The sequence below is a fragment of the Perca flavescens genome, chromosome 17 (genome assembly GCF_004354835.1).
Source record: "Perca flavescens isolate YP-PL-M2 chromosome 17, PFLA_1.0, whole genome shotgun sequence".
Lineage (NCBI taxonomy): Eukaryota > Metazoa > Chordata > Actinopteri > Perciformes > Percidae > Perca > Perca flavescens.
The window spans coordinates 9,362,424-9,381,319 of record NC_041347.1 but is presented as its reverse complement, the minus strand read 5'-3'; the positions used below and the strand labels follow the sequence as shown (position 1 = coordinate 9,381,319).

At 40.2% G+C, this 18,896-nt stretch overlaps 1 protein-coding gene across 2 annotated transcripts in view; it reads right to left on the bottom strand.

The window, feature by feature from the left end:
• Nucleotides 1-18,896, bottom strand: part of ttc27 (tetratricopeptide repeat domain 27) — a 128,121-nt gene that overhangs the window by 27,562 nt on the left and 81,663 nt on the right. For both annotated transcript variants that reach the window (XM_028603661.1, XM_028603662.1), the window contains exons 10-11: nucleotides 4,409-4,522; nucleotides 2,893-2,988 (exon numbers count right to left, since the gene is read on the bottom strand). In XM_028603661.1, the coding sequence (XP_028459462.1) occupies nucleotides 2,893-2,988; nucleotides 4,409-4,522 (210 nt within the window). The remainder of the gene's footprint in view (nucleotides 1-2,892; nucleotides 2,989-4,408; nucleotides 4,523-18,896) is intronic.

Sequence of the window (18,896 nt, the reverse complement as noted above, 5' to 3'; positions counted from 1 at the left end):
TTTATTTGATAGGACAGCTTAGACGTGAAAGGAGAGAGGGAATGACATACAGCAAAGGGCCGCTCGTGGGATTTGAACCTGCGGCCACTGCAGCAAGGACTGAGCCTCCGTACATGGGGCACACGCTCTCCCAGGTGAGTTACCCAGGTGCCCGGTCTGTAGTTATAAATTATACCTGGATCCAGATTTTCACCCAAAAGTCAGGCGTTTATAAACCCGGAAAGTCTATACAATATTTCACGGCAATCCATTCAATATTTGTTGAGATATCACAGTGTGGACCAAAGCTGCGGACTGACCAACATCACTAGTGTCTAAACATAATGACTAAATGAAATAATGACTACAGTACTGTAAAATAAATGGCTGCCTAGTCAGCAGTTATGTAACATATTTTTCACTGTGTTGTGGAGTTACAGGCCTGAAATGTGCTAAACCAACAGTATGTAACATAGAAAATGCCTTCACTCCAATGGCGTTTAAAAGAAATAGTATTTCATGAAAATAAAGTACAACACACACACAGAGAAAAAAAATCCCACCCCCAACCATAAATAGACCTTCAGTGCTCTGTCACATCATGACAGGTCATGGTTTTCCAGTGTAAAAAAAGCATCACAGCTCCTGCTGCAATCATCCGCCTCCACCCGCTTTCATGTCCTCAGGCAGCAATATGGACTCTTCAATTCCGGCTTTATTGCTGTTATTAGTTATTACTGGGTGATGTCTTTTCCCCACCTGATATCTCTCCCTCTCTCCAACACTCCCCCTCCTTCAATCTATTGGACAAGTCTACATCTTTCCATTACAGCTTTTACTACTTCCTCTTTTTTATTCTATTCCCCCTACCCTGCTAGAATGTCTCATGTTTGTCTTCAAAGATCTAATGATGCTTTGTTGTATAGCAAATGTGGCACGCAATGTCATTAGTGCAATTTGCTACAGCTCTCTGAAACCTTTATACATCCCATGTCCCATGTTGCTTCAGAGCTGTCACCTTATGCACAAAGAGCAATTCTTGGGATTATACCAAAAACTGAAAATGAACATTTTCTAACTGAAGGCAAGTCAGACTGAGACTGCAACTGACCCAAGAGGGATTGTCCAATCAAAGCTTAGAAACTGTAACTACTCACAGCAGGTCTGTTAAGCTTTGGATTTCTCCACATGTTGTAGCCGTGTGCACAGAGCAGTAGTAAGAGAGACACTCTGCATCCAAAGAGTTTGGAGGGATGTGTCTTTAAGCAAAGAAATAGATTAAACAGTTCTAATGTAAGCCGCTAACATTAGCAAGCTGGCTAACTAGCTTCCCACTTACATGGGTATAGTGATCTAGCATTACTTTGAAGGCAAATAGGTAACATAGCATTAGCTAACTACTTTATTTTGTTGGGTTACAGATACAATTAGAAAGTTCCCAGTAAGGAACAGAACAGTGACTGTGTGGGAATAGAGATAGAATTATCATCACTATATCATCAGAGTTTAATGCTAGTGCTAGCAGCTAGTAAACACCTAAACAGCGCTATGCATGTCTTCTAATGATACTAGGGCCAACTAGCTAACTAACTATATAGTCCTGCAACACAAGAACAATGCTGCTGATTATTTCCATGTCTTCTGCATGTATCATCTTCGAGGATGCTGGCTGGTTGGACCAAAGTGTTGGACAGACCAACTAACAGTTGTTGGAGAGGATGAACGCCACTGACATTACCTCTAACCCCTATTTTCCACCAGGTTTGCTGCGCTGTGTACATTCCAGTTTATTCCATGGAGTTTAACTGCAGGAGAGCTCGGAGTGGGAGGTAGATACTAGCTAATAAATACGCGTTTGATATGTAAAGCACTTGTAGAGACAATAAAATCTGCGAGTCAAGCAGCAAGACGCTCCACTCCGAGACGTCCCCGGTGTGGTATGACGCGTGGCAGAGGACGGAACAAAACCTGAACGCAGCACAGACGTGCCCAGACAGCCATGGTTCCCAGATGACGTATCCTACTCTTCTGACTTTTCACCTGACCCACCATGAGTTTGACACTTTCTCTGTCAGCCAAATACTTTGGTTTAAACTACTGACATTCCCATTAGCCTCAGCTGAATGTTATGTTCTGTAGTGCCAATACGCAAAGGTTAGAATGCTAACATGCTAAACTAAGACCACACTTAACTAAGCATATTTTGTTACAGGCCAAAATAATAAATTGCCTTTTTATGTCACATACATTTGTTTTAGTACATTTCATTGATAATGAATACAAACTTAAAGAAGAACAACATTGTTTTCATTAAATAACAGCTAATAGGTAAGATAAATATTAGCAAATACAAATATGGGACTTTCTGGGAAATTCTAAGTGACGCAGTAAAAATGCTGGATTTGGAGTCTGTAGTCTGAGTTCTTAATTGAAATGTTTTTCCCTGCAACCCAAAATCAAATAAGTAATTTCTTCACAATTTAGCGAGATTTTCTTTTATATATACGGGAACTATAAAAAGATAATCTATTAAACTAATAACACCAAAACATTTAAAAACACAATACTTAAACTATTTATCATAAAGAGACATTATTTAAGCTGTAGTCAAGTTTATTTGTCAATAACTATATATTTTGTGTGCGAGGGTTAAACTGGCAGCAGAGGACAGATACAGCGCTCTAACCATTAGATATGTGTTTTGGTAGGATACTAACATTCAACCGCCAGCCAGTGTGGCAGATAGCCCTCCAAAACTTACATTAGGTGCTTGTTAATTTTGGACTCTGCTCATAAACATGAGCATGTTAATGCTGTCATTATGAGCATGTTAGCATGCTGATGTTCAGCAAGTCATTGTGAGAGATACATTGGTTTATTAAAAAAGAAAAAGAAAAAAAAAGGCTTTTCTACCTGGACAGCCCATCTGGGGGGTGCTTGGCAGAAGTAGAACCCCTTCAGCCTCTCGGTCACGGGACAGTTCTTGTCTTCAAAGTGGTCTACTATCGCCTGGCAGAGGAAAACACAAGATGACTTTCTGCAGCTGGGTGGGTTAATGCTTGTTATGTAGCCCACAGACGGGGAGGGCGGTGTAGCACACACGGTTCATTAAAGACAAACCCTACCACTGAACAATCATCCAAGTAATATCCCAGTTTTTCTATACATTGGGATAAACTAAACAATAAGCTGATTTTCAAATTCAGGCTCATTTTCAAAAATCTGTTTTCAGCTTTTCAACAGATTCAAATAAAAGATGATCCTCTCAGTTTAAAATGTAGAGACTGATGTGAACAATAGTCAGGAATGTCGGGAGCATTTAAACAAAAAACCGACCTGCTTTTTGGGTTTAAACAATGCATGGGGCTGTAGTGGTGAAGGTGTGTTGCCTCAGGTGCAGGTTAGACATCCAATCATCACAATCTGTTGTTGTGATGATTGGGAGGTTAAGAGTAGTAATACAGCGTTCATGTTACAAAGGAATCTACCAGCAATGTTTGCTTCTTGTATTTGATTGGCCAACCTTGTCAGATGACACTCCACTGCGGTCTGGCAAAAGTTGTAGTAACTCTCATGAATATCAAAGACAATGTAAATACTAAATGGATATGACATTACATTTTGTTTTGTGACTTGCTGTCAGAGATTGATTCTGCTGGGATACTGATATTTCTTCCCTGGGGAGTGGTTAGGTGACCCAGGGTAACTAAAGAGTTTGAGACAGCTGAGACACCATCAGCATAAAACAGAAAGTCACAAATCAAGGTGTCAAGTTTATTTTCACACTCATAATTTATCTCACAAAAATGTTTTCACAAGAGAAATAATCATGTGCATGCTCCGACAGTGTTGTTTTAATTACTTAGAATTCCTTATGGAGGCGACAAACACTACGCACTATAGCTTGGGATTAACCATTAGTCAAACCATACTGCATACAGCATTATGCTGATGTATGGTGTATTTCATTTGACGGGATATTTTTGTTGGTATTGACACAAACACATGGAGTGTGTTTTATTTGTTCAATAAGCCTGAACCTTTCATAGGAAAGCGCTCCAACTACATAAAGTACGTCTAAGAAAATGACATGGATTTGTTTGCGCTTAGGGTTGTTTGGAAAGAGAAATCTGCTTTTTAGAACATATTTTTCTGACTCTATTGCACATCTGATGAACAGTTGTAGATTGTTTATACATTATTATCTGACTATGAATCAAGGACCTTCTGTGTGTGTGTCCGTTACATATCTTGACAAGTGTTCATCTGATCTACTTCATACTTGTATTGCTGAGTATCCAATGAATTGGAATTTAGAGTAGTTTGACTTATCGAATGGGGGCTGGACATATCTGCCAGAGCAAATCAAACAGATTCATCTAGCTCCCAGGCCAGGTTGGCATCGTGATGAATATAGAAACCATCTTACCTGGGTTTGCATCATGGCTCTCTCCACACATCGGGAACTCCCTTTCTCCAGTTTGGTCCGGAGGCAAAGCGCAGAGACTTCTACAGCCCAGAACTTAGGCTGAGACAGAATACACTGCAGAGAGACATGAGAGGGACAAGGTGTATGATAATCCTTTAGACAGCACTAAATCATTCAAAATGCACAACTAAAAGGACATGTATAGAATATATACATTGTGAATAGGGCCGATTATCGGTCCGTTTTTTGTCAGTTTGAAGATGATCTGTATCTGCGCTTTATTTGCCTGATAACAGATATGATAACCGAGATAATGAAGTTAAAAGTGTTGTACTTTGGCTTGGCTACAGCTCTGTGTCTGTCCCTCTACTTCGGTCTCACACACAGTCTTAATGTCCCCCCCCACAACACCATCTGACTCTCTGTTACTGGGTATTATGTTGAAAGTTTTTAATTTATTAACAGGCATGAAAACGGGTCAGGGGTGAAAAAGGTGAGAAGGCTATTACCTCTCTAGGGGGGTCTGGGGGCATGCTCCCCCGGAAGAAAATTTTAAAAATTCCATATTTTAAAGCATCAATCTGATGCATTTTGAGATGCATTTTTTGCCAACCAACAGTGTAATATTTCAATATGCACTCATTAAAAGTTAATTTGACTGGCAAAACAGTTAAAGTCCTTCTGACATTACACAATAATAAAAGTCATAAGTTTTAAAGACAAAAGTTTTGGATACATTTTTACTTCTTCCAACCATATGTTAAATAAAGAGTCAATGTGGATTTACATATTGCAATAATATCATAATCCTACAATGAATCATTGTGAAAACTAAAATGTACTACTTTGGCCAGGTCATCATCAAAAAAGCGAATTAGTACATTGAAGATTTTATCCCTGTTGATATTAGCTGCTTTATTTACATTTATTAAAAACGTCGCATTGTTTATCTTTTCATATAGCTAGACGTCTAAACTCTTGGGCAAGGCCGTTATGTTTAAATAACGGCCATGCTGATTTCAAACAGACAGCTTTGTCAAGGCAGTTTGGGCTTCAGATAGATTTTACACACTGGCTATCGTTAATGAATAATCATGTTCTGCTATGAACGTGCACACACGTATTGTTTGTATCACGGTCGGTCAGTAAAGGCGCAGTCGCAACGGTCGTTGCCGGTAACGTACTCGTATGACCAAGTGCACGGACCAAAGCTTTGTGATTAGCATCTAATGACTAGCAAGCACTGTCTTACCGCTGCTCATAGATATACAACCACTGCTGCCGTCCAAAACATGCGCTGCAGAAGCAAGCACCCGGCTCCCTCAATTTGAGACACCAAGTGCTAAACGGCTTCCCGTCTCCACCATTTTCTTCTTGTCCTCTATTCATGCCCAGCGCCATTTGTTTTGACTCCTTTCTCAACTAAAGCTGCCTACCTCTATGGTATCTACATGCTCCAAGTTTGATAAACTTTGCCACACCGGCACCGCACTTCACCAGGACCGAGTACTTACAACCCCCCCCCCAACATTTTCTCATCGAATCTACACGATTCACGTAGGTCACCTATTTTGGTTTCAAAACAGCGAATTTCACCGAAAGGTAAGTGATTTTCATGTCTGTATTAAATAATTACTTAAAGCATTTGAACACAGTTTTGTGTTGGAGTTTGTAACATTCAAAAATCTTAATTTTGACTTAAAGATTTTCATTTCAATGGTTAATGATGAAGGTGACCTATTCTATTCTATTTTCAGCTTCATACTTGTATCTTGTGATTCTACTAGAACATGTTTACATGCTTTAATGTTCAAAAACACTATTTTTCTCATCCTAACCATGGCTGCTGCACCTGTATTCACCCTCTCACACTCTGTTGGAGTGCCTGTCTCTGATTGGTCAGCGTTTCCGATACGCCGCATCTGTGCTCCACTCTCGCGACCTCTGGACCGTACATGCAGCGGGGGATGACTTTAACTGAGTCACCAAATCTAAAGGCTTCTAAACCAAAAACCACTTTGGTAATCTGTAAGTATTACGGACTAAATTAGTGCTGTGGAAATGTACATTATATTGAATTTATCAAGATGACAGAAACACGGAAGAAGTATTGAGCATTAACCAAGGAACAGCAGAAATAGAAAGGGTCAGGTAACTCCTGCAGTTGTGGTAAATAAACCACTATTCCAGAATTTACTTGAAGGAATACGCCACTGTTTGTTGAAAAAGGGTTATTCACAGTCTGCTCTATATTTATATAGGTGGGCAAATAGTGCATGCATCGTCTTAGTCCAGCACCGCCGCCGCTAGCTTAGCTTAGCATAGTGAATGGAATCCCTTGTTGCCAGTTGGAACCCCCAACTTCTGTCAACATACTGGTGTGAATATTAGCTGGCTATTTTTCCTACAGTAGACAGTGAATGGCGATGGAGGATTTTGTGAGAGATGAAGAGGATGACTTCTCAGACAGTCCCGATCCAGAAGCATAGCTCTATGAACCAGAGTTCTCAGAAAAGGAGCTGCATGCTTTGGAAATAGAACGACAGCAGGAGGAGGTTAAGATCGCTCCACAGCCCGAGGACGTGAGGATGAGAGCTGATCCACCCTCCAGTCCTCGCCTTTTTTTGGTGCAATAAAGCCATCTGGAAAAAACGCTGAATGGACCCAATAAACAGCTGTCCACTGAGAAAGTGATTATTGTAAACATGACCAGAGGTGGGTAGAGTTGCCAAAAATTGTACTCAAGTAAAAGTACTGTTACTTCAGAATAATATGACTCAAGTAAAAGTAAAAAGTAGTCATCCAAATAATTACTTGAGTAAGAGTAAAAAAGTACTCAGTGAAAAAACTACTTGAGTACTGAGTAACTGTTGAGTAACGTCTGATTTATTTTTTAACATAAGCATTCAATCAGACGGAGAAAAATACTAAATAATCATCTTTAGGCAAATTATAGTTCATCCAATCAATAAAATAAATAAAAATTAATTAATTACAAAATAGCTTAAATTGAAATAATCCAGGTAAATTCAAGTATTTAAAAAATAAAATCCATAAAACAATAATACATAAAATTAAATAAGAATAACACAAATTTCCAAACCTACTTTTTTTTACCAGGCTCTGCAGGCAGAACTAGAACAAGGTAATGGAGCTGCTGTTTGGCACTTTTACTAAGGGGAACATGCTTTCATTATGAGGCCAGAGGCCTGGACTACGAAGCAAGATTTGGGGTTAACGAGCTAACTTTAGGTTCAACCCAGGGTTTTCTTTATCACGAAGGTGGATCACTTGATACCGGGTTCAATCGCCGTGGCGGTTTGAATTATGTTTTTTATATTTTTTATTTGCTCTCACGATCGCTTCCACTGGCAGGATTGCAACTGAAATAATAGGCTAATTACAACAGTTTATGTAAAGGACAAGTGTAATTATGGTCAGATCTTGGTCCTGACTGATGGGGAAGTGATATTGATAAGCGTTGATTTACAAAATGACACGTAGAATACCAAAGAGGTAAAAAGAAAAGTAACGAGCTCATTGTAGCCTAATGTAGCGGAGTAAGAGTACAGTTTCTTCTTCACAAATCTACTCAAGTAAAAGTAAAAAGTATAGTGATTTAAAACTACTCGTAGAAGTATAATTTTTTCAAAAACTTACTCAAGTAAATTTACGGAGTAAATGTAACTCGTTACTACCCACCTCTGTACATGACGCATGGTTATTTTAGGGGATAGACCGACCCATATTAGACCTGTACTCACAGAGTTGCTGCGTGATGTCTCTGTGCCCGAGTAGCAGTGCTTTGGCTGTGCTTCCACCCTATATAGTCCCAAATCAATATCTGCCTAGGAAATGGTCTAGTCTTAATCTGCTATTTGTACTCGTTCAGAAGTAATTAGGTTGTTTTTGTTGTTGTTGGGTCACTTATACTCACGACATGCTAACGGCAACAAAGGATTCCATTCACTCCGCTAAGCTAAGCTAGCGGCGGCGCTGCTGGACTAAGACAATGCATGCACGGAGACAAAAATGTGTTTGCCCACCTATATAAATATAAAGGAGATAGTCATTGGCAACTTGGGAATGTCACAGGAGAGTTGTTAGCTTTTCCTACCGCACAACCCCATATTTAGCTTCCACACAGACACTGCTTTCTGAATGAATTCCATAAGTTTATTCATTTCAGTATGCCCCTTTAGATTTAGAGTCTCTTCATTATCCTGCTAGTTCACACTACTGCATGAGAAGAGAACTTCCACAGCAATAAAGAGTGTGACTTACTATTACTATTTTTAGGTAAAAAAGAAAAAACAGTGACAAACTGTAGAGGTCTTGAAAACGCACAACCTGGTGGAAAACCATACACACAATAGTTCAATAGTTTCAGTTTACACTGAAATAAATGTTGTGTTCCAAAGCAGCCCCGCTCAAAAAGAAGAAATAAAAAGAAAAATACACACAGAGCTAGACAACAATTACACATGTAGTACAAAGATGAAGACATCAACAGCCATGAAGAAGAAGAACCATGTTACGTGATATCTTCTGATCCAGATCTGAATTGGCAGCAAACTGGTTTTGGTTTAGCAACAGGATACACTAATGTCTAAAAGAGTTCTTGAGCTCAATGACGATGCAAAAGACCAAAGTTCCCTTTTATTCTGCCTCCCCACACCTAAAGCAACACAGGGCCCACTGTTTGCTGTGCTCTGTAGTGAGAAGTCATCTTAGGTGATAAGATCACCTGATTGTTAAAACCTACTACTGTACAGCCCGACACCCCTGTGTGTGCTGTGGTGATGATGTGCTGTATAATAGCTGGGGAGGCTTAGTGGAACAGCTTCAGGTAAGCTGATTAAAGGGATATCACGCTGATCTCCTGGCAGGTAGACACCAGGAAAGAGCACTCTCACTGTTTATATGAGCTCAGGTTTTGGCTCACTTTCATTAGACAAAGTTATACAACAATGACTTTCTAGCTACAGTACATTCATCACCATGGAAATATGCACTTAATTTGATGCATGGTTTTAGGGGAGATGAACAAACACTAATGATGTTTGTGGATGCTTAGCGAGTCTTGCTGGAGTCATTAGTTCAACAGTAAATTGTCCCAATTAGACAGTTATTCCTCTAGCATCATCAATCACTGAGAGACTCAAATCAAATGATAAGGCACACCAAGCATTTGTCATGCGCCTGTTAACACAAATGAACAATAAGGTCATTTCAAAAAGCAATGACAATAGTACAGTAGTGTGATAGAAACTAAAATTTACTTCATATTTTTATTATTAGGATGGACTATTTTCTGCCATGCTCAATAAAAGTAACGCCATCAGTTAGTTGCACTGACCACCCACTCAATATTTTTGGGGATTTTTAGTTAAGGGGTTTTTAGATATAATTTCACCATGATTCTAAAATAGCATGGAGAAAATTTGAAAGAATGCCAGCTTAACGTTACTACAATGTGCTAACGTTGATGCTAATGCTTTGTGGGTAACATTATGAGGTTACAACATCGTTCAACACGCTAATAGTTATTTTTAGTATGACTGTTTCGACCACAGCTAACAGGACTAGGCTAACCCACGAATAACTTCACTAGTAACGTTAACGTTAGCTGTATAGATAGACGATTAATCTAATGCTAATTTAGCCAAAAGTAGCACACCCCGGTCTGTCTGCCTCACTCCCCCGGCGCACAGAGACTCAGTCGGGATGACAGCTGACAACAGCCCCGGGACATATAGCTAGTTAGCGTTAGCCCCCAGTCAGCTATCAGCCAGCTACTTCCATTACAGCAACCCCCACCGGCCAGATCTTATCTCCAGTGCCTGGTGCTTACGACGCTAACGGCAGTTTAATTAAACGTCGGGAAACAGACTATATCAGACCCAGCACCGAGTCACAACAGCGGCCATCCATAGCGGTAGCTAGCTACATCTCCGTAGCGCTACCGGTGTATGTGCCGAAAATCTGCTCCCTGCCGAATTTCTCCCCCCTTCGCGTTTAGCTGTCTTTACGGTTAGCTAAATTAACCCGACAAAAGGTGGGTTAAGCACCAAAACGAAAAGTTAAGATTACTGAAAAGTGAAGGGGAGATAATTCCGGGCAGCTGGGAGATGTTCTGCTGCTGCACAACAGGCATCGAACGTCCTGGCTCGCTATCGCGGAGATTTCCCCGACAATCCCCACCCACACCCGTCTCTCAGCCTCGTTTAGTAGCTTGCTAGCGTTACAACAAACCCCGTCCGCCCCAGTGTTGAAACCATCCAAAAGGTGACATTGATATGTGAAATATTTTGTGCTTTAGCTACAAATAAAAATCTAATCAAGAAAAACGTAATTATGTTGGGGAAACTGCAGCTATTTTATTACAATAACATGAATAAACGTTACTAAACGTAACGTGAATAAACTTGAATGGGTAAACTCGTCCGTGAACTGATGCATTCTAACTGGCAGCGAAGGTGTTTAACACTAAAAACTCCCATAATTTCACGCACCTTCCCAACGTCATCAAAAGTCCAGTTTTACCGTCCATTGTTTTGGTTGAGAGACCCCTAGCGGCAGAAAGTTACATATTGTACGTTTAAACAGTGTAAAGTGTGACTGTATTTCCCTGGAGAGGATTCCAACAGCGGGATGTAACAGTCTGACTGCGGCTGCCAACGTCAGATAAACAACACATATGGTGCGTTCACTTGAAACTCGACAGTCTTGTGGTGCATTCAAAGTTATTGTAAAATACCCTTTTCCCATCTGGTGCTTGTTTTTGTTGTTTAACAGCAATTCACTGGTGAAATAAGTCATTGTTATTACATTATTAATCAAACATTTCATTTTGACCATATGGCCTTGTGGTGGCAAATTTTATTTTAACCATTTGTTTAATGATATTAACCATTGGTTTAATGATTGTTTTATAACGCCACAAGATTTAGCTTCTTCATGTGTAGATTCAAAAGACTCCAAGTGAAATAGTTGGCAACCGTGAAATATAGCCCAGTAGAGTTATTTAGTTCTACTAGTTTTAACCTTCTCACATTGTTGACTTTTTAGCATACGAAGTGGAGAAGGCCACAAACCGTGTCTCCTTCTGTCTCCTGAGATAAACTGATGTTTAGGCTAATGAAAAGAACCGGAGGAGAGGGGAAGGTGAGACAATGGTGTGACTGTTAATGATGTCTCTTTTCAACTATGGCCATACTAAAAGATACATTTAGAGGGGTGGCTTAACGGAGTTTCTTCACTATATGATGTTTGGATGTTTAGACTTTAGGTTAGAAAGACATTTTCAGTTGTGCTGCGTGTACCTTTGAAACTGTGTTTTCTCCATTTGCAAATGTAAATAAATACTCAAAGACCAAACTTTGGTTTAATTCTCAAACGGTCGTTATTCGTTTTGATTTTATTATGAACATCACTAACGCTGCTGCTTCAAGGAAAACTTCTACAACAGCCTTATCAATAAACAAGCCGTTCTTTAATGTCGCCGACTGTCGTTTTGTGCTCCTTTTTCTATATATATATATATATATATATATAAGGGCTGTCAGCATTAACACGTTAATCGCGACGCGATTAAGGGCCGAGCATAACGCGTTAATTTCTTTTAAATCGCATTAACCGCATGCCGCCATTTATTAATTTATTTTCACTTCACTCAGCTTCACGTCGTGCCTAACAGGCTACTATTTTGACCCTTTGCCGCACCTTTACTTATCATCAAGCGGTCATACTTTCTCCTAACACATCCTCCTGCTGCAGGCTGCAGGCATGATGGAGAAATGCAGCAGTATCACAATTCTGAATGGAGCTTTTTATTTTCCAAAACTCCCGGACGGCTCGTAGACAAGTCGAAAGCCATATGCACATTGTGTAAACCTGAATTAAAATCTCACCGAAGCACGTCAAGCTTGAGCTACCAGCTACGAGCTAAGCATAGTCCAGTTAACGGGACTCAGGTTGATGCTAGTGGGCTCAGGCAAAGCACTATTTTGGAGAGTGCTACTCGCCGACCTGTTGATGAAACCAAAGTGCAAACGCTGTCTCATCAACCGGTGATCAGTGGACGTCAGTGAGTCATCACAATGATTTAGAAGTTACTGCACACTATATTGACTCTGGTAAGTAGGGTTGGGTACCGAAACATGCCGACCTAAACGGTAGTAACAAGACCAAATAAGAACGAACATTTCTGTGCCTCATTTCTTTGCCTGACTTTACACTACACCTGACAGCATGTAACGTTAGCCTACCTTTAGCTAGCAGCTGGATTAAACCGTTCTCTTAATACATCCATGGATTAAACACAGTTAAAATGCTGACAGCTAACGTTAAACAGTGTAAAATGTGACTTTATTTCACTGTACTGTACGTAACGTTGTCGGTATTGAACAACACAGACTTAAAACAGGTAGCCTCGTGGTGCATTGACAGTAATTGTAAAATACAATTTTCTCATCTGGTGGTTGTTTTTGTCGTTGAACAGCAATTTACTGGTGAAATAAATTATTGTTATAGTTATTACATTATTATTAAATCTTTAATTTTGACCATGGCTTTAACAGTAAACAAGTTCCTGACTCTTGTTTAGTACCCTTCTTTTTTTCTTTTTTCTTCTTTTGTTTACAGTAAATAAATAATAAACTAATACAAATCTTAAAGTCAAGTTTATAAAGTAACTTCCGTTGCATTCATTTGATTCCCAATCAAGATAAACTGGTAAGAATTGCTTTCCATTATTAAGATGTACTTAAAAACAGTTCTGAAATGCAAAATAGAATTTTAATCACGTGATAAAACATGCGATTAATCGCGATTAACTATAGAAATTCAGCGATTAAAAAAAATTAATCGTTTGACAGCCCATATATATATATAGATAGATAGATAGATAGATAGATAGATGGATATATATATATATATAAAAATAATATTTTGGTTCATGCACCAGCACACTTTTAAAAGTATTGATTTTATCGATATTAACGATACCCAACCCTCCAGAAATCACATCTCAGTTTAATATTCCACGGTCCTCTTATTTCTTATTTCTACACATAAGATCTCTCAGGAGTCTTCTGACTGATCATCCTTTAGATTTTTGAATCCATTTGCAAAGTCTTGTGGTTGGGTTTCAAAATTATGGAAATTTTGACTGTACTTGGAATAGAGAGCTTGGGACTTATTGTTGTCCACCATATTGTAATACAATGTAAGCACATCTGACTGGTGGCCTGCTCTACTGGCGACCCAGACTAGTGCTGCTGGTGCATATATGACTATATAATTTTTTTTATTGTTTTTTTAATTGTTTAACTTTTACTTGTCTGTGTCGTGTGACTGCAACTAGTGTAAGCTGGGCTAAACACCATGGCAACCTATACAAGGACTGCTTCTGGCACTGATTTCTTTGGGGGAAGCGGAGATTTTGCTATGTTCCACCTGAGGAGCACTGCTGTTCCTTTGTTTCATGGGAACAATTCCTCCTGCTGATCTGGAGGAGGTAAAAATACAACCGGCAAGAGGCAGACAACAGAGGAGAGGCAGAAGAAGGGGAATACGGCAGTGCCTCCGACAACGAGGAAACAGACCACCGCTGCCCTGTACATGAATGATACTCCGTAACATAAGACTGCTGAAAAACAAAATAGAGGAACTCCATGTCAACAGCAAGGTGTGCTGGGAATACAGGGAATCAAGCTATATGGGGTTTACAGAGACTTGGCTCCATCAGGATATTTCAGACTCTCTCATCAAGCTCGAGGGTTTCTCTGTCAGAAGGGCGAACAGAACAGCACTGTCAGGGAAGAGCCCAGGGGGGTGGCTCTGTCGCTTTCTGAATGACAGCTGGTGTAGCTACTACACTGGGAGGGAGACTGTATGCACAGCTAACATGGAACTATTGTGTCCGTCACTGAGACCCTTCTACCTTCCTCGGGAGTTTCAAAATGTTTTAATCTGTGCGGTGTATGTTCCAGGGGGGACGCGGCAAAAGCTGAAACTAGAATACTAGACTGTGTTCACCAACGATTGCAACGCATACCCAGAACCTCCATTTTCATTTTAGGGGATTTGAACGACTGCAAACTGGAACTATCCCTCCCTGGATTGTTGTTGGTGACAAGAAAGCTTTAGATAAATGTTATGGAAACATAAAAAATACTTACACTGCAAAACCAAAGCCCCCTCTGTCAAATTCTGACTACAATACTGTCCAGCTAACTCCTACCTACAAGACTGTTCTTAAACTAGTAATCCCCAGACCAAGACAGTGACTGTATGGGATAGGGATCGCATGGAGACACTTAAAGGATGCTTCCTCTGCACAAACTGGGACATATTTTATAATCTGGAGATTGATGTGGCCACTGAACACAGTGTGGTTACCAAAAGAATTAATAGTGTACCCTAACAAGAAGCCTTATGTAACTAAGAGTGTAAAGGACTGCATCAACAGGAAAAAGATAGCTTTAAAAAATAATGACAGGTGAAAAAATGATGCAAAAGGAACTCAACCACAGGTTGAGGGCCTTGATGCCAGGAAGCACAACAAGGTCATTTTAGAGCAGAATGTTCAATGTCAATGAACTCTACAAGCTGTGGTACTCTGTGAAGGCAATAACCAACATGAACACAACTAAGAAGCACCTTATTACTGATGATCTGGAAAAAGCAAACAAACTGAATGACTTTTGAAAAATATGATTTTTTTTGTAAGAATGTAATGTAATACATTTTAACTGATACAAGTTGCAGTATTGCGGTTGACCCAGACAGGATTCAGTCCATTCTTAAACATATATGCACTAAAAAATCCACTGGCTGAAATGGCAATTCTGTGCTGCTCCTAAAGGCATGCACTCACTCCAGCTTGGATTCAAATACTTTTCCTGCCCTCTGGAAATAATCCATTATAGTTAAACTGAGTATTATGGACTTTGTCCGTGATGAAATGACGTCTGTGACGTGACGTTCCCGTTTTAGTCATAGGTGGCACTTTTAAATTCATTTTTTTATTGTTCTTCCAAGTCATGGCAATCAGGCAAAACAAAAATAAACAATTAACACACATCAATAACTATTTAGAACTATATTTCCCCAGAAAAGTCCATACACTTTCATGGATAAAGCGTGCCTTCTCTAATGCTGGATTCTCAAATTCATTTCCCCACTTTTGGATCTAGTTCACTCCCTGCTTGCAATATATTCAAGTTTGTAATAAATCTTTTTTGCCTTCCAGCTCAGCTCTCTTTTTGCCACAATGGTGCAGTACAGAAAATGCAATACCACCTCCGCTGCATTGTCCCCTCACTCGCATACAAGACCCCTAGGTACTTGAACTCCTTCACTTAGGGGTAAGGACTCCGGTCAGGGTGGAGATATAATCTCTCCACCTATTCTTTCTTGGGAGTCTTTCCCAGAGGCCTTTTCCCCAGCTAGACAATCGTGGCAAAACCGCCCCAGGAGGGGCGCAGGGGGCATCCTTAACAGATGCTGAACCACCTCAGTGGTCTCCTTTCCACGCAAAGGAGCAGTGGCTCTACTCCGAGTACCTCACAATGACTGAGCTTCTATCTCTAAGAGACGCCAGCCACCCTCCTGAGCAAACCCATTTCAGCAGCTTGTAGCCGCAATCTAGTTCTTTCGGTCATGACCCAACCTTCATGACCATACAGTAGCTGAGGGTACTGCTAGGTCCTGGAGATATTGAATATGACATAAAAGGTATATTTCCATGTTGTACACAACATTGGTGGCCTGAGTGTTAAACCTCAGCCGCCACCCAGAGCACCTCTCTCCACCCCTTAGTGACTCAGTTTAGAGAAGACTAGGGGTGTAACCGTACACAAAAGTCAAGGTTCAGTTTATACCCAAGTACCCTTGACCCAAGAGTCAAGGATGCATTTCTTATTTATTTCAAACAGACGGTTCTGCAAGTCTCAAAGACAAAATCCTCTTGCTGGGTACTGAGGTAGCATTTGGCAGGTCTTCCAGCTCCATTATTTCATTTGCGCTAACCAAAGTGTGACTGACTCGCACGCCAATCCACTTGTTGTGCAAACCTCGGCACATGTTGCTAACAACGTGCAGCTAAAAGCTTCTGGCAGAACAGACTGTGACCCCTGTACCGTGATGGTTCACTACAAATACACAAAACTTGTGAGGTGCTGGTTACGGTGATCAAAACTGAGCAGAAGTGAGAGACATCCAGACTGGCTGCACAGTGTGCACTGAGCTGAGCTGGCACAGAGGAGACATTGCAAGCTGTGTCAGGTGGGAACAACAGTGCAACAATTTGTGACTTGGCTGTGAGTTGTCAATGGAATACAGAGATGATGTACCATCTCATTTGTCATCACCTGCAGAATACCGTACAAATAGTGATTTGGGCCTTTATTTACCTCTACTGTGGTAGTCTTAATAAATTCAGTATGATGTACATTTCCACAGCACTGATCCAATCGGCAGATTCATGTCATACTCACCACTTTGCTACTCACAGTTCTGTTCTCTTTAATAGTTTTTATTCAATAATTATTTCAACTCCCTTTCACTTTTGTCATTAATCACTTATGCGCTCCCGTACACACTTCCAGTACAGATGTTTCACATTCAAAGCCCTTCAGTGGCTCAAAGTGCATAACTCCTCCCTATCATGATATACTTTAAAATGGGACAAATCTGAAGTATTGGGTGAAAACACTGCAGAGTAGAAACAAATGGAAATAATTAGTGAATAAAACAGTAATTATGTTAGAAAAGAAAAATGGACTGTGTTGTACTGACGGAGTCGGCGCTGAATTAACCATGTAGGCCATTATAGTAGGTTAAACGCCTTTAAGCAGCTTAGATGGCACAATCCATCACTTTATTTGTTGACTTTTAATTTGAAATACATGCAGAGAAGGTTACGTTTTATTGACAAAGGCTTTGAAGCAATGGCAAAAAGAGATAACTATTAAATAACTAATAATGCTTTTTACCTGGCTTTTATAAGCAACTGGCCTGAATTTGTTTGCGCTGACCATTTCCATTAGTTGTGACTAGGTCATTATTTGAATACACACTTTTTGGGAGTATTTACAGTACAATGTTTTGCAACTAACATTTCAATGTACAAGTATACTGAAACATAGACAAACTATTATATTAATATATTTGAGAACTTGTTGCTTCTACGGCTTTGAATTTCTATATATCATAACGTACATATGATACAATAACATACTGCCCAAACAGGAAGCAAAGGGAAGCTGGACTGACCATAGATTTACCATATATACCAGCCATAACAACTCCAAGGCAATAAATTAACCTTCCTAGCGTCTTATACTTTCTTTCTGAGCTGGGATTTCCAAAATCCATATTTTCCTTTACAATGGACATGATCCTTCATCTCAGTCCTGATTTATGAGCCAATCAGGCTGTGGACAGGGATCAGACAGATAGACAGTCAGACAGATGAGACCTGTGAGGATATGCTGTACGGTAATGCCTATTGGTCTTAAGGTGGGACCTGGACATAAGTGGGATCACTGAATCCTCTGTTTGCCCTCCAGCAGCTGGTGGTGTGCTGATCAGCTGTAGTAACCCATTTTCTTTACTGACTGAACCCTTTGCTGGTTAAAGCAGATGGCCAGCCACATAGAGCCCGGTTCTGCGCAAGGATTTTTCCCGTTAAGGGGAGGTTTTACCTGCCTTAAAATCGCCAAGCGCTTGCTCATGGGGGAATATTGGGTCCATGTTAAAAAAGTGTAATGAAATAACTTCTGTGATTTTGCACTGTATAAATAAAATCCACTTGACTTGCTGATTGAACCAACCTGTGCGTGCACTCTGCCCAGTCTGGATCAACGAAAGTACATTTATTAAACAATTGCAGGACAGCGCAGGATGTCCCTCGCATTCTGCTCCCTGCGTGTTGCCGTTCACCGTGGGAAACCACAAACTTGTAGTTAGCGAGCTACACGCTGACAATGTCGAGTTTTGAAGAAAATTTGGATGGATCAACAAGGCAGGTCTGCTTGGTTCTTTCAGGGAATGATTGTAAAGATTTATAAAGAATATGTTTACGTCATTTCCTCTCTAACTGGGACGTTTTGGGACTGATCTGTGGGATTGCTGTGGATGAAGTACACACGGAGATCCACTGGTAAGAGCCAATGAGGTTTAACCATGTATCAGCTCATTTAAATAGCTCACGTCACTATACTGGGTCAACAGCTAACTTCGTGCAAATATTCCACCAGAACAAGTTCCTTCCTGAGACTATTTAGCAAAGCCACCGTCGCTGCGTCCAGAGCGCTGTGGGCTAAGGTCTGGCAATGCTAGGCTACACTCAACCTACTAACTCTCAAACCTTTTCTCTATAACAAGATCTGGAGAAAGTCCATAACTGTTTGGCAGTTAGATATTCCCTTGATGATGACATACTGTAAGCGGATTCATTTTCATATTAATGGTGAAGGAT